This window comes from Asterias amurensis, chromosome 13, assembly GCF_032118995.1.
Source record: "Asterias amurensis chromosome 13, ASM3211899v1".
NCBI lineage: Eukaryota > Metazoa > Echinodermata > Asteroidea > Forcipulatida > Asteriidae > Asterias > Asterias amurensis.
The window spans coordinates 9,244,118-9,260,374 of NC_092660.1; the positions used below are offsets into that span (position 1 = coordinate 9,244,118).

A 16,257-nucleotide genomic window follows, 5' to 3' on the forward strand; every position below is an offset into this window, starting at 1 on the left:
TCGTCAGGCATTTGTGTAGAGCTTCATTATTCTCTACATATTTGGTTTGCGGTAACACCATGTGTGTATCTACTTGCCAGGTAGAGTTTGTTTTTTACAGAACTGTCTCTCTATATTCTACTATCGCGCAGTAGATTTATCGGATTGTTCAGGAGACTTCTCAGTTCTGAAAAGAACTGTCCTGCTTTTTTATCTACTACCTTGGCGGATGGTAACGAAAATAGGCTGGGACTACTACTTTAGCTTATAGGATCGTTGTTAACTGCACTAACGCGGAGTCAGTTCTTGAATTGGTCTCAACGTTCCGACTACCTTGCTCTAGTCATCGTAATTATTCTAGTTGTCTATTCCAAGGTGCTTTTTTAGTGAGATAAGGTTTGATTCTGAGAGGGTTAAACATGGAACAGACATTTAAACAAACAATTGTTTAATCAGAGGTTTGGGTTTTGTTTTTCTTAGTCCAAGAGAAAGTTGCTCTGACTACCGAGGCGTCCATGATCGGTACCCCGACTTCACCTTTCCCAGTCAGCGGCGCTGTCAAGCTCGGAGCAACCATCCTCAACAGGCAGATGAACCTGATGGAGGTGGGATTCCACGCCAAGTGTCTGCGCGACATTGCTGAGAAGATTCTAGGCGTGGCCAGACCAGCGAGCCCCAAACTGGAGAAACTCCTGAGGAACAACGGACGCCTGTACAACGACAAGTCTATCGTCGAGAGAGATTTCGAGCATCTCGATAATGTGGTATGTTTTTACAGTATAGCTGTGTTTGACAGAATACTTGAAAAATGATCAATTTGATAGAATTTTCAGCCTTCGCTTTTCTACTTATATTCCTTGAATTAGGTGAAGCTTGCGGTAGCACCATGTGAATATCTCTTTTTGAGTAGTGTTGGTTCTGAAAAGAACTGGTAGATGAAGTACCAACATTACTAAAAAGAGATTTACACATGGTGCTACCGCATACCTCAACTAATTATACTCCCACAATGCAAAGTTTCAAATCCTTTTAAAAAAATATATTTGCGCGTTGAAGACTTTGTCCCCTGTCAATTCTTTTTGAATCCTAAAAGCTCACTAATTGTTTTTGTTTTTTTCTTCTTTTGCGTTTGATGTCTAGCTACCAACAACCAAGGTGGACACCACTGTTGACATGGCGAAGGCTTCAGCTTACATGAAGCTGTTTGGAAATGAGCTAAGGACAATCACCATCGACAAAACCACTGTTTGGGAATGGCTTGAAGGAAGTAAGTTTAGTAACTGATTAAATACTCTGAGTTGAGTCAGTAACAAAACTGCCCTGTTGGAATGACTTGAAAGAAGTAAGTTCAAAAAGGAAAAAGGGGTGATTTGGGAAGGGGCTTATTGACAAAACCACTGTTTGGGAATGGCTTGAAGGAAGTAAGTGAAGTTTAGTAACTGATAGTTTGAGTTAAGGAATGACTTGAAAGAAGTAAATTCAGTAAGGAAGAAGAGTGATTTGAGAAGGGTAATGACAAAACCATCATTTTGAATGACTTGAAAGACGTAAGTTCAGCAACGAAAAGCGTTGATTTAGGAAGGTGCCAAGTAATGAGAAAAAAACATCGTTTGGAAAGGCTTGAAGGAAGTAAGTACAGTAACTGATAATTTGAGTTAAGGAATGACTTGAAAGAAGTAATTTCAGTAAGGAAGAAGAGTCATTTCGGAAGAGGCCTATTGACTAAACCATTGTTTTGGAATGACTTGAAAGAAGTAAGAAGAAGGAAGAAGAGTGATTTGGGAAGGGGTCTAGTATTGACAAACCATTGTTTTGGAATGACTTGAAAGAAGTATATACACTAACTGATAGTGTAAGGAATGACTTGAAAGAAGTAAATTCAGTAAGGGAATGGCTTGAAGGCAACGTTAAGCAACAAGAGAGGCACAAACTTGTGGGGGATAGCAGTCATACCTTACAGGTAAGTTGATGGATGTGAAAGAATTTTACCAGTGAAATAAATGATACCTTAGGGACAAAAAGAAAAGGATATGGAAATATTTAAATCCTGTAAGAAGAAAAAATTTCCTAAAGTCCTTAAATTGCTTTGAAGATATGACTCAGGATAATTTAGAGACACAAGTGCATCTCAAACAAAAAGAAGCAAGTGTTTTTGTTTTTCCCCACTGTAATGATTGTATCTTATGTCTGTCTGTAAAAAGGATCTGAGAAGATGCAAGAGCTTGAGAATAAGATCCTCACCAGCCAAGTGCCGTACTCCTACCGCAAGATCTTCAGTCTCGGCCGAGGAATGCACAAGATTCCAACACAGGTTGGACTTCCCCTCAAGATCTCCTTCGACACCGCTGCCGTCCTGGCCCTGGATATCTCTGGCAAGGCTCGCATGACACCTACCCTGACTGAGGTGCTTAGAACCAAGAATGGAAAGCTGAGCAATATCAGCGTTGCTGGATCAGTTAAACCAAGGTAAAAGCCCTGGGGTCGATTTCACAAAGGTAGTCCTAACTTAGGACTAGTCCTAAGCAATGCTAAGAGAACGGACTGGTCCTAAGTTAGGACCAGTAACTCATCCTAATTTAGGACTGGTCCTATCTCTTAGCATTGCGTAGGACTAGTCCTAAGTTGGGACTACCTTTGTGAAATCCACCCCTGTTAATCTACAACCATCATCTCCACTCTTCTGTTTTATGCCATTGGCTCCTAGTAGATGATACCTATGCCTACATCCTTACCAACTGTGAACGGGGTAACTCATTTTCTGCCTAAGATGTAGGTGGCAACAGCCTCTTTTGGGTTGATGCCCAAATATTTTCAGATTTGGCCTTTGCCTTAGAGTGGCCTCTTGATGATTGTTAGGCAATTTCTCTTTAAAAAACATATAAAAATTTCATAAAAGATTGAAGTCTTTTAGAGGCTATACAGATGGCAGAAGACAAACCCAGGACATTCTTAAATTGAGATCTCAGCAAAGACATCTTCATTAGTCTACCTCTTGCTCCTTTTTAGTTGTGCAAAGAAATCACTTTTCCAAAATTTTTGCAGAGAAATATCATTTTTGTGTAAGGCCCCAAAATGTGGAATAAGAAACAAATAAGAAATTCCAGCTTACTTACCTCATTCAAGACACTCCTTAAAGACACTGGACACTATTAGTGATTGTCAAAGACCGGTCTTCTCACTTGGTGTATCTCAACATATGAATAAAATAACAAATCTGTGAAAATTTGAGCTCAATTGGTCATCAAAGTTGCAAGATAATAATGAAAGAAAAAACACCCTTGTTACGCGAAGTTGTGTGCATTCATGATTGATTTTGTGACCTCAAATTCTAAATCTGAGGTCTCAAAATCAATTTCGTGGAAAATTACTTCTTTCTTGAAAACTACGTCATTTCAGAGGGAGCCAATTCTCCCACCATGTTATACTATCAACCTCTCCCTATTACTTGTTACTAAGTAAGGTTTTATGCTAATAATTATTTTGACTAATTACCATAGTGTCCACTGCCTGTAAAGCTCACCTGTTCCAGCAGGCACACTAACCATTCAACTGTGCCTCAGCGCCTTAGAGTAATCTTTTGGTTTTAAATTACTTTTGATTGATTGATTAAAGTTCTCGTACTTTATCGCCTTTATCCAATGCAGAGTTGCCGTCACCATGAAAGCCAAGATGACCGTTGGTCTTGATGACACCGTCAGGACCGGCCTCGCACTGGTTGGTTCCTTGAACTCCTCTGCCGTTCTGAACGGCAACGTCACCGTCGACGTTCCCAAGATGCTCTTCAAGTCCAAGCTTGATACCCCGACCACCGAGCACCAGGTCCTCTCCCTCCGAAGCAGACCTTTCACTTACAACTTCCTCATGACGGAAAAGCCAACAGAGGTATATAAAACACAACTTTGTTTACTTTCTTTTTGTCTTGGCAATTGTCAACATTATTATGGCTCAAACAAAAAGAAAGCCAACAGAGGTAAACGCAACGTTGTTTACTTGTTTTATTCTGAAGAATGTCAACACCATTATAGCAAAACAAAAGAGATTACTTGAGAAAAACTTGGCTTACTATTTCCAAACATGGTTTCGGATCATGTTTTTGGACCACCTTTAGGTGGTTAGGGTTTCACTTAGAAGTGAAACGTCAAAAAATGGACTGGCTTTATATGATTGGGGGCATTTGTGTTGACCCAAAATGGCTTTTCTTGAGGCGCTACTAGTCAAGTAATGAACTTCAGTAGTCGTCCAGACGTCTAGGCTTAATACCAGTGTAGTATCTCGCCTACCAGGAAATGACCTGGAATGTACAAGGTCACTCTTTTCAAAACAAAGGTTAATGGTCTTAAGTTTGTCTATGTTTTATAATCAATTCTTTGGAGAGGTCAATAATATTATTTTTTTATTTTTTTGTTTTCTAGGAGAGTATTCCAGAGCCAGAGATCAGAAACTCTGGTGATGACGACAGATTCGTTTATGAGAAACGCCTTGTCCAGGGAGAGCTGATGGCCAAGAAACCTGTTACCGTAAGAAAACACTGCTTCATATTTTGTTAGTGCAATTTTTGTTTTGGGGGAAGGCCCAGCGTTTCAACCCTAGAAGAGTCAAACATCTTTCAACCTTTGAGAAAGACTCTGCTAGGATGAAGCATGAGACCATTAGAATATTTTGGGTTGGTGAGTAGTTTGCAACAGTTGTTTCTATTTTCTAAGTGTTTAAAAAAAGATCTTGGTAGTAACCTGCGATGGACTGGCATCCTGTCCAGGGGGGATAGAAATATTCCTTTTGTTAAACACCAAGGAAACCGAGAATAAACATTGGCCTGCAGCCATATCGGCTAGGGACAGACTTTAATTAACTCAGTTAAGTTTCAGTCACCTAAGATTTTATTTTTATTTTTTTTTTTTCAGAAAAAGTGGAGCATGGGTAAAGAGTCCCTTGGAGTTGAGACGGAACTGAAAACTCGCCGCGTGCCACGCTCTTGCGGCTGGACCTACAGACCAACCCAGCTTCTATTCAACGGCCCAATTGACGTCAACGTCACAACCCGACGTGGTGTGGATGCACCAGAGCAGGTCATTTGCATCGTGAAACTGGAGACTGAAAACTGGACCCAAGCAAAGTACCAAGCGTTCAAGGTAAACACTTCAACGACCCAGAGGTTATCAGAGGTCATTTAGGGGTCATTAGGATTGACATCCTAGGCATTCTGGTTTTGGGGAGGTTTCTTTAGGCTGAGAGGAGACCCTAATTGCCCTTATTTTAAAAGAAAACGTTGCCTTGGATCGGACGAGTTGGTCTAGTAAAAGCGTTTGAAACCGTTTGTTATGAAATGTTTATGGTTAGAAAGATGTTTTAAAAGTAGAATATAATGATCCACTCAAGTATCACTCGAAACTGCACGGTTTTCCTCTTACGTCGCGAACTATCACGGTCGGCCATTTATGGGAGTCAAAAGTTTGACTCCCATAAATGGCCGACCGTGTTAGTCGACAGGGTAAAAAGAAAACCATGCAATTTCGAGGCATATTTGTGTAGATCATTGTATTCTACTTTTACAATATCTTTCTAACCATATACATTTTACAACAAACGGTTACAGAACGATTTTCAAAGACAAACTCGACCGATCCAAGGCAACGTGTTCCTTTAAGACTCCTCAATTTTGTTCAACACCAGACCTCTGGATTTCTTTTCTGAACATGTTAGTGAATAAAGCAGAATTTAACTCCATGCAATAGCAATTCGCTCATGTCGTCACTTTTTCAAAAAAATGCCTGGCTGTAAGACAATCATTTCACGATCACCACATCATCGGTGCGCCAAACTGCGCTTGTAGTACAGTCAGTATACGCGAGTAAACATGAAAACTTGGACATGAACATCTGCGTACCGTTGTCTAAGATCTGGGCTTCTGTTTTTAGCATTTATGCTTAGTGCCATTTTTCTTTTTCCTTTATTAGGACAAGTACCTGGTGAAGAAGAGTTTCACAACGGAGTCTAGCTCAGAAGAATATCATGAGTATCATGCCGGAAGTCCATCTGAGGAACGTCGTCATTACAGCCACTTTGGTAGCGCCTCTGATATGGTTGATGGACCTCACTCTGACAGTACCTCTGACGAGCGTCGTTACGGTCATGAGGGTAGACGTTCCGACAAGCACCATGAGGGTCAACATAATAGTCCCTCTTACGAGAGTCGTTCTGGCGAGCACTTGGTAGATCCCTACCCCATCCACCCCAAGAACCTGACTCTGATCCAACGCTTTGAGAATTGGTGGTACCCCAACGCCAAGTCCTCGGAGGTCCGGGATACCACGCACGTCCACACACAGCAGATCGTCGCAGATACTGGCAAGAATGTGCAGCTGTTCCACATCTACTTCAATGTAAGTCAATTAGCTTAAAATGCTGGGCCCAATTTCATAGAGGTGCTTAAGCAGAAAAATATTACTCAATAATTGTCTGGTAAGCAGAGATGAGCAGGATACCAGTCACAATTTGTACATGTGACATGTTGTTTTGGCTGGTAACGTCATTCTGGTAAGCGTCACTACTTTTTGTTGCTTAAGTAGCTCTATGAAATTGGTTTTTATAAAAGGGGCACATCTATGAGGAAAATGTAAATTTGTAATGTTAGTTTTGAAAAGGTCACCAGAGTTTTGCAAAGGTCACCACAGCAAAAGCAAAAGGGCACCTCTGCAAATACTGCGGATGCTGTGGATTTGGAAGCCTGATAAACCGTACATTCTCATGTAAATTCAAAACATGTCGGTGAATAGCTTGATAAAAATGTTCATGTTAAGTATTATATTTATATTTTAGATCACCACCATGGGAAGCCAGCCCATCCGTGAGTTGGTCAGCCGGATCAGTTTGGACCAGCAGGATGAGTTCTACAAAGCTGTCCGCATTGATGTTCTCAGCAACAAGAAAACATTCATCAGGGATCCCATTCGTCAGGACCAATTCCAGGACACCATTGATGAAGTCAAGGTAAGAAATTTTCCTCTTTTGGGCGGAAAGATATTTTAATGCCTCAAGAATTCAACGCTTTTACTTGGTGCAAAACTAACCTTTAACAGGTATCTGATATCTTGCTCTAAGTGCCATTGATCCCAGTGTAAGGCCGTGAACGAAATGGCGACTTCGGCTACAGCTACGGCTAGATCAGCGCGTCTGCCAGTGTTGAAGAGTAGGCAGACCCGCACCATCTAGCCGTAGCTGTAGCCGAAGTCGCCATTTCGTACACGGTCCTCACCGAGACTTAGGCTGCATGGTGGTGACATCGGAGTCCACAAGCTTTGCTCATTTGTAGATTTTTTTCAGGGCAATACAGGCTTGAAATACCCACTGGTCCACTGGGGACAGAGTCTGGTAGTGTTAACACTACGCTTGTCATGGCCGAGCGGTCTAGTTGACCGGACCAAAACTCTGGTGTTGTCAGCAGCAGGGTGTGGGCTCGATACTCGGTCTTGGTGATGAAGATGATGTCAACTCCAAAAGCATCTCTACTGCATGTATTCCAAATCGATCCATTCTTCTTAAATTTCTAGCCCAGTTTTGTATGTATTTGTTCGCAGACTCTCTGCATCCAGAGTGAGATGGAACACCCAGCCTACGCCATGACTCTCCCAACTGAGGAGAAACTGGAATCATTCGAAGGACTTCCAGATGTACCAAAAGATCCCAAAGTCCTCTTCAAGTTCAACACCCAGTGGGGAAGAAGCTGTATAACTGACCAGAAGATTCAGCTTAAGGTACGATTCCAAAATGATTGGTCTTAACAGGGAGCTGCTAAGCACAAAAAATTTCTTAGCATGAAATGTTTGCCTTGATAAAAACCAGATTACCACCAAAATAAAAACCAGATTACCACGTGATTTTCAGGATAAGCAAACAACAACTGAATACCAGTAACAAGCAATATACAACAAATGGAATTTTGGTTGGTAAACCTGTTTTTATCAAGGAAGAAATTTCATGCTGGGCAAATTTTTGTGCTTAGCAGCTCTGTTAAATTGGGCCCAGGTTGCCTATAAGACGCTAGTTGGCAGGAGACATCCGAGTCTGAATCTGAATCAAGCCCGGTTCATACTTCCTGCGAATGCGAATGCGGGCGAGTTTTGACAACACATGGGTTTTTACTCAGCAAATGTTTCGCAGGAGTTGAGCACAAGTCAACTAAAGCGAACTTTTCGTTGCAAATTTGTGACGACAAAATCTGCATAGCAATTGCATTTGCAGGAAGCATGAACTGGGCTTAGTATTGTCAGCAAAGCAACCTAATGGAAACATCCAACCAACTTTTTGTAAAGAAGACAATGAAGAATGTTTAGTTTTTTTTTTACTAATAGCACGCACAGACACCATCTTAAAAATGTACAGCAATCTTAGGAAAACCGAGTACAGTTAAAAAGTATAGCAAGCTGCCAGTATGGACGCCATGCTGTAGTTTACATGTTACATATGCCAGTGGTCCATTTCACAAAGAGTTAGGACTAGTCCTAACTTAGGACTAGTCCTAGGAGACATTAAAAACATATGGCTAGTCCTAAGTTAGAACGAGTAACTCGTCCTAAGTCGAGATAAGACTAGTCTTTACTTTTTTTTTAAATACACCCCAGGTGTTAAATTTACTTACCGCATTGCTTCAAAATCAGCACACCATGATGGTTGCCAGTGTTGCATGGACTTAAATTTCACACAGAATCCTCTGTGCACCAATCATGCGCATCGGAACATGCATATAGCCAATTGAAGACAACCTGATTTGTGACCATGATTTTCTCTCTCTTTTTTGACAGGCCCGTGTTGAGAGATCAGAGGAGCAGAAGAAACGTCTGAGTGAGGAAACCCCATACAAGATGGAGTGCATGGAGGACCTTAGAAACGGCAACAAGTACACCGAGGCCTGCAAGAGATTCCGTCTTGAACGTGAAGAACTCCGCGCTGTTCATGCCGAACTCACTCACAATGAGGTATGTAGATTTCATCAGGGCTGATTAGTCATAACGCCTGAGTGCACAACTACTTGCTTAGCACAGGAAAATCTTGCTTACCAAAAACAGGTTACCAGCCAAGATTCTATAAAGTTGACATTGTTGCGACTGGTGCCCCACTCATTTTTTGCTTTTAGAAATTTGATAAGCAGTATATTCTGCTTACAGTATTATGAAATTGGGCCTGGATCAGGACCCAATATCATGGCTCTGCTTACCATAAGAATCGGCGCTTACGGAAGCAGGAATTTCTGGTCTTACAAGGGCAGTGTTCTTTCAGGTGAAATTACCATAGACCTTTTTGCAAATACCCATTGTCCACGCGCTAACTGTTGATTGAGGTTTACGCTGGCCTAGCTGGCGATCATACTTGATCACTAGCTAGACCAGAGCATACCTCATTCCACGCCTAACCTGCACATACCGAGTATTTGCGAGAAGGTCTACGGACCAATTTTCTGGCACAGAGTTCTTTGGCCATAAGCACCGAATTCCGCAGTGGCCAAAACGAAAAACCTTAAACTGTGAAAATGAGCAAACGGTGTCTGTGGTGAGGAGTTTGTCTATAATCACACCCACTTGAATATGACAAATTGTTTATTTGTTCCATTCACAGCAAACGAGCCGGGTATACTTGGAGGCTTTCTACCAGGGCATTCAGATGGTGAAGAATATGCTTTGGCAGAACGTCAGGACAAAGCAGGCTAAAGTATTCAACCTTGACAAGACGGTGAGTTGTAGGAATGGATTATAATAACAATAATAATAATAACACAGCATTTGTAAAGGCGCACTGTATAAATTTGATATTAAACCATTTAAAGGCGCCGGTCAAGATGGAAAAGAGGGAATTGTCAAATGGTAGGGAAAGCAAGTGTGAACAGGTGTGTCTTCAGTTGCTGCTGAAAGAGGGAGATGTTGTTTTCAGGAAGTGAATTCAAGAGCCTTGGTAGCACATGGCCTGAGAACACCTAAAATGTTGTATATTGCAGTGAAATTCCGTCTTTCAATGAACTGTTTCAAAAATTGTACAATTTCTTCATATTTTTTAGATCCTCTTCACCGGGGAGATGGAGGAGAACAAGAAGAAGTTCAACATGACCATCAAAGACATCACAGAAGATATCCACTTTAACCGTGTCTGGATCCCGATGATGGTCCAGGATTCTCAGATCATGACCCCCTACAACCTGCAGAAGCGCATGGTCCAGAGCTACGGACAGGAATGGCTGAGTGGACGTAATATCAGTGAGTTGGTTTATCTAAAGAATGATATTTTTACTACTTTAATATGATTTCTAATTTTGTTGTTGCCCTTCTGTGAATAAATAGCCTGAAAAGTTTATTAATGGAACACGTTGCCTTGGATCAGACGAGTTGGTCTATAAAAAGCGTTTATAACCGTTTGTTATAAAATGCATATAGTTGGAAAGATGTGTTAAAAGTAGAATACAATGATCCACACAAATTTGCCTTGAATTCGCGTGGTTTTCCTTTTTGACTTCCATAAATGGCCGACCGTGTTAGTCGATGAGGTCATGGTCTTTGTGAGAGTAATGGTCTTTGACAATTACCAAAGGTGTCCACTGCCTTTAGTGCCTCATCCTTCGATGCAATAGCAGCAAAAATTAATTTAAGCATCGAGTAATATGACTGTGATTTTTCGACAGGACTTGGGAAAGTACTGAGTGTACAGTGCTAACACACATCGGTGTATATGGGTAAAAACCAAAATGAATATTTTATCCACAATGTAAACTTAACATCTATTATTATCAATTAAACTTCAATATGTTCTATTTCTTCAGATCAGTGCAAGGCTCTGAGGAATAACTCCATCATCACCTTCGACAAAGTCTTGTATAACTACGAGATGAGCAAGAATGAACACATTCTGTCCAAGGATTGCTCCAACAAAGAACGCTTCGTCATCCTCAGCAAGACCCATGAACAGGACAGCACCAAGAAGGTTTGATGCTAATATTGTTGCAATCAATCCGACATTAGCCCTCCTACCGTCTGACCATTCTTATTTCATCCGCTGTGGGGTTTTTTGAAAGAGGAATAAACTTTGCCACCTTTTTATAGACTGTGCAAATATTGCTGTATTCGATGAACAGGACCCTTATAAATGCACAAGTTTGTTTCCTTCACCTGTTAAAGGCAGTGGACACTATTGATACATGTATTTACTCAAAATAATTATTAGCATAAAACCTTACTTGGTAGTGAGTAATGGGGAGAGGTTGATAGTATAAAACATTGTGAGAAACGGCTCCCTCTGAAGTAACGTAGTTTTCGAGAAAGAAGTAATTTTCATCGAATTTGATTTCGAGACCCCAGATTTAGAATTTGATGTCTCGAAACCAAGCATCTGAAAGCACACAACTTCGTGTGACAAGGGTAGTTTTTTCTTTCTTGAATATCTCGCAACCTCGATGACCGATTGAGCTCAAATTTACACAGGTTTGTTATTTTATGCATATGTCGAGATACATCAAGTGAGAAGACTGGTCTTTGACAATTACCAATAGGGTCCAGTGTCTTTAAAGCTATGTACCTGGGACCAAAGTGGTCCCAAAAATGTTTGATTACACGCATGTTATATTGTGATGTCGAGTGGTGAATGCACCTAGTCAATACGCACAATCATAACATCCTTTCAGTGAACAGCGGTGCCACTTTATGCATAGCCTGTGAGGTAGAATGGTTTCAAATGAATTATCAATTTACCCCAAAATATTTCAAATGTTTTGTCGCTTCATTTCAAAATATTGCCAAGAAGAGGAGGTTAAAGTGTGGTCAATGTATTATACAATTATTGGATGCATATGAGTGTATTGGTGCAAATTCTAATCTTGAAAGCTTGACTTTAAAACTTTGTTCAGCATCGCCTCCTGAAATGGAAAAGCTAGCTAGATTTCATGAAAAGACAGCACATAAACTGGTTCAAGACTGAAAACAAGGCCGTTATCATCGCTATTATAAACAAACCTACATAAAGTACCTAAATGCTGTTATTATTAATGTTATTATAACTGATTATGTATTGATTAATGTACTATTTGGCCCTTCTATCTGGAACAGACTCCCTGCTGAACTCATGTGCAAAATTTCAAGAAACCCACCTCTTCCATAGTTCCTAACTTAATTGGTTTGTTGTTTTAGTTCGGACTTCTTTTGGCCTGTTTCTCACTCACGCCAGGAGTGTCAAGTCTGACAGAAATGGCGCGTTATAAATGTTCACTATTATCATTATTACTGTTATTATTAATATTATTATTTATAGGTTGTCACCGTCTACCTCGACAACACCAGGATCCAGTTCATCCCAGATCCAACCACTCAAGAGGTCGTCATCAAGGTCAACGACACCAATACCGAGTTACCCGTCTTGCACAAGCTGATCATTAAGGAAGACGAAACCATGAAGAAGGTTCCAATCGACACCCCAGAGATCCACATCATGACTGTGGCCCCAGAGAAAGATTACACCTCCGAACCCAGGGTACTTGAATTTCAACCATTCTGAAAAAAATGCTTCATAGGCACAACAGCCAGTTTTACAAAACGCTAGGATTAGTCCTATCTTGAGTTAGGACGAGTAACTCGTCCTTACTAAGTATTAATCTTGAAGGTTTTAATGGGGTAAATGGTTTTGTACTGTTAAGGCAAATAAAACAGTAATAGTACTAATAAATACAATGTTTCTTTTTCCCTGTACTTGCTTCACAGCCTGTTGACATGTCAGACAGTGCAAGCTCACAAGAAGGTTTCGTTTTCAGCGAGCTGGAGTACCATCTGTGGGACGAGATGAGAGAGCACATCAAGAACGACACTGCCGCCCCAGCACAGAACCTGACCCGCGAGCCCAAGACCCTGGTCCAGATCGTCCGCCCCAAGCTCGGAAATTCTATCATGCTGTTTGCTCCGGAGCAAGAACTCAAAGTCTTCTTTGATGGACAAAACATCAAGATTGAGGTGAGTGTGGAGTATTGGTGGTGGGAGGAGTTATAGGGTGCAATCGATTAGCTTCCCTGTGTTGACCCCGCGGTGCTCATTCGAGTAAGCCCCTGAAAAGAGCTAATCGAACTGTCACTCACCCTCCCGTGGTGACGTCATGCACCTGGGGACAGCTCCTAAATAAGTGACCCACTACACAAGCAGGACACTTGGGGCTGACCGAGGTGAGCCCCTGGAATGACGTCAAAGCTATTTGAACGCACCGAGGGCACGCCGGGGTCGACCCAGGGAAGCTAATCGAATGCACCCATTGTAGGGTCTATTGTTTTACCCTTCTGATACAGAAAGCAGAAAATGCTGCTTAGCACATTCTTTTGCTAAGTGATGGGGTGCCAGTCACAGCAATGGTAAATGTAAGATATTGTACCTATTTTTGCTTTTTCTAAGCAAGAGTTTTCTGTGCTTAGCAAGATAGTTGTGCTTACATGGCTCTGGTCTTCAGTAATGGACTGCTGCTGTTGTTGAAGCTTCAGTGAGTCCTAGTGGTCCAGTGGTTAGACTGCAGGCACAAGGTTGTGGATTTGAATCCTACCAAGCTAACCGCTGATTTCACACCGACTACAATAAGTGTTGTCGTCTGACCTCTGGGCATTTTGCAATGAGTCGCATTTCTCTGTAATGATTATTTACAGCTGGCCCAGAAGTACAAGGATTTGCAGTGTGGTTTGTGCGGAGACTTCAACGGTGAGACCAGCGAGGAGTTTGTCGGACCAAACAGAGAGGTGTACAAGTGGCCCCAACAGTATGGACGTAGCTTCCAGGTCGCTTCTGAAGACCACGCAAGAGGTAAGAAAAGAGTCTTGCAAAAAGTGGTTTAGTTGGGGAGGGGGACAGGGCATTTGCTAACAGGTGCTCCTCGTTGCTGGAATGTGTTACCACTGCATATTCAAACATCTAGTTCCAGATGCCATTAATTTAAAGAGTGCTTACCAAATGTATTGACCAATCAAACGCGCACTGGACGCGAAAGTGTTGAGCACCACGCGCCATTTGCTGCGGTGTCTTCAATGCCTAGATTGTGCACAAAAAGACACCACAGTTGGTAATTTTCAATAGAGGGCGCTACCAATTTTCTTTCATCGGATTGGTCTATTCCATCCCCTTAAAATAGTATATACTTTGAATATCTAAGTAGTGAACAGATATGTTTTTTGTAAGCGTCATGGTTTATTTTATTGTCTTTTTTGCTTACAGTCGACGAATGCGCACCCATCATGGAGTTTGCCTTGGATAAAGATATCTGGCTGACAAAGAGCGACCAATCCACCTGCATCACCAAGACCCCGGTACCCAGGTGCCCCGAAACCTGTACCCCCGTCGAGGAACAGCCGATCGACGTTGATTTCGTCTGCACCAGGCAGAAGGGAAGAACCAACCCCTTCGAGGGACTCACCCGTGAACAGATCATCAACAAGTACGGTTACAAGCGTCCCGACTACAAGAGGACTCTAGAGATGGCTGTGAAGTGCAGGAACTAGACATCTGCCTGCCGGACAGACACCCACCAGGAGACGAATCTGCAAATTCATGTGCTACGTAACTCACCAGGGACCCAATTTCATAGAGCTGCTTAAGCAGAAAAATATTGCTTAACAATTGTCTGCGCTAAACAAAAATGAGCAGGATACCTGTCACAAATTGTACATGTGACATGGCAGTTTGGTGGGTAATCTCCTTCTGGTAAGCATATTGTTGTTGTGCTTAGCTAATTTTTGTTGTGCTTAAACAGCTCTAGATGTCCACACCTTTAGGCATTTACAAAATCCGAAAAATAACTTCTGTTCATGCAGGCGTTAGAGCGAGTTATCGGACAAAATGCAAAGAAGCCCCTCCTGTACTTGCCACAGGGAAGAAGGGTGTAGCTATAAAGCACTATTACTTTTTGTTCTCCATGGCTGCAATTCTATTTCCCCTCAGTTTAATATCACTGTTGGCCCAAACATTGTACCATCCACCTTTGATGTGCAGCAGAATTAACTTGGTGAGTTTCGTAGAACATAACTTGTTTGATGCAATTTGCAATATTCGCATGTAATTTGTGTATGTTTAACCTGATGATTTCAATTTCTAAAGGAAACAAAATTGGTGTAGGGCTTTACCATTTATGTATTTGTTTATTAAATGCCATCAAAGATAATTGTCAGCCACGCTAAGCTTTGGTTAATGAGTTTATTAATTTAGCAGTTAACACTTATTGGTGTATGTTAAGTCTTGTTATGCTTATTCTTCAGCGTTTGCTTATTAGTATGTGTTTGTGCTTATTAATTTGTCTAACTAATATAAACATGTCTTCATAACCTCATCAATATTTCTGATGTAAATTAATTTAAAAATGTATTGGAAATTGGAATTGAAATAGGAAAACTTAAAGCAGCAATCTTAAATGTGTACTTTTTGATTTTTTTTTTTTTTTACTAATAAATAAACAATTTATTTATCAGACCTGAACGAAAAATATCCATTGATGTTTTTGTCATCTCCTGTCTGCTTGGTACAGTCTTCTTTGTATTTGGTTTAGTTTGGGTTCGAATAAAGGAAAAATGACTTGAGCGGAACTTGGAACTAACGGTTTAACATACTGGCCCTCAACCAACTGAGTTATCTACCCCTATATTGGCGGTCTCCCTCTTAATAAATGTCTTTGTTCCGATGCTTTTTTCTTATGTATCCTAAACACAAGAAATAGAATAAGTTGTTGCAAAATGCTTACCAGCCAAAAGGACCTTTGGTATAAATGCAAAAAAAAAAATGGTTAATGGCCTGTGGTCGATCTCACAAAGAGTTGGGACTTGTCCTAGGAGGCATAAAAAAATGTATGGCTCGTCCTAAGTTAGGAAGAGTAAACTCGTCCTAACTCAAGATAAGATGCGTCTTATCTCTTTGTGAATTCCACCCCTGATGTTTCAACCCTAGCAGGGTAAAGGCCCGGTCCCACTGCAGCGATTACAAGAACGATAACGATCACGACGCAAAGAGAACGCGTTCTATTGGTTGAATTGCTCCACGCAGAATACGCACACGCTCATTCAACCAATAGAATGCGTTCTCTCGGTGTTGTTATCGTTATCGTTATCGCTGCAGTGGGACCGGGCCTTAAGACTCTGCTAGGGTCGAAATCTCAGGTAATTGACTATTTTGTGCATTATTCTAAACCTCTTCAAGTTCATCAAGTCCATCGTGTTACTTTTTGTACTGCTTGTTTAGAGGATGGAGGGTTTTGAATCATCACATTTTTCCCTGATTTTTGTAATTTTTTAAAACA

At 41.2% G+C, this 16,257-nt stretch overlaps 1 protein-coding gene across 1 annotated transcript in view; it reads left to right on the top strand.

Annotated features, from left to right (window-relative positions):
* The window catches only part of LOC139946574 (uncharacterized), a 29,303-nt gene extending 13,843 nt beyond the window's left edge, over window positions 1–15,460 (top strand). Inside the window, exons 17-33 of the mRNA XM_071944267.1 lie at window positions 460–743; window positions 1,120–1,246; window positions 2,181–2,445; window positions 3,624–3,861; window positions 4,392–4,496; window positions 4,881–5,108; window positions 5,934–6,359; window positions 6,796–6,966; window positions 7,554–7,730; window positions 8,778–8,951; window positions 9,589–9,702; window positions 10,025–10,220; window positions 10,781–10,941; window positions 12,262–12,480; window positions 12,708–12,953; window positions 13,628–13,781; window positions 14,190–15,460. Of these exons, the coding sequence (XP_071800368.1) occupies window positions 460–743; window positions 1,120–1,246; window positions 2,181–2,445; window positions 3,624–3,861; window positions 4,392–4,496; window positions 4,881–5,108; window positions 5,934–6,359; window positions 6,796–6,966; window positions 7,554–7,730; window positions 8,778–8,951; window positions 9,589–9,702; window positions 10,025–10,220; window positions 10,781–10,941; window positions 12,262–12,480; window positions 12,708–12,953; window positions 13,628–13,781; window positions 14,190–14,473 (3,569 nt within the window). The 3' untranslated portion in view covers window positions 14,474–15,460. The remainder of the gene's footprint in view (window positions 1–459; window positions 744–1,119; window positions 1,247–2,180; window positions 2,446–3,623; window positions 3,862–4,391; window positions 4,497–4,880; window positions 5,109–5,933; window positions 6,360–6,795; window positions 6,967–7,553; window positions 7,731–8,777; window positions 8,952–9,588; window positions 9,703–10,024; window positions 10,221–10,780; window positions 10,942–12,261; window positions 12,481–12,707; window positions 12,954–13,627; window positions 13,782–14,189) is intronic.
* The last annotated feature ends 797 nt before the right edge of the window (window positions 15,461–16,257 follow it).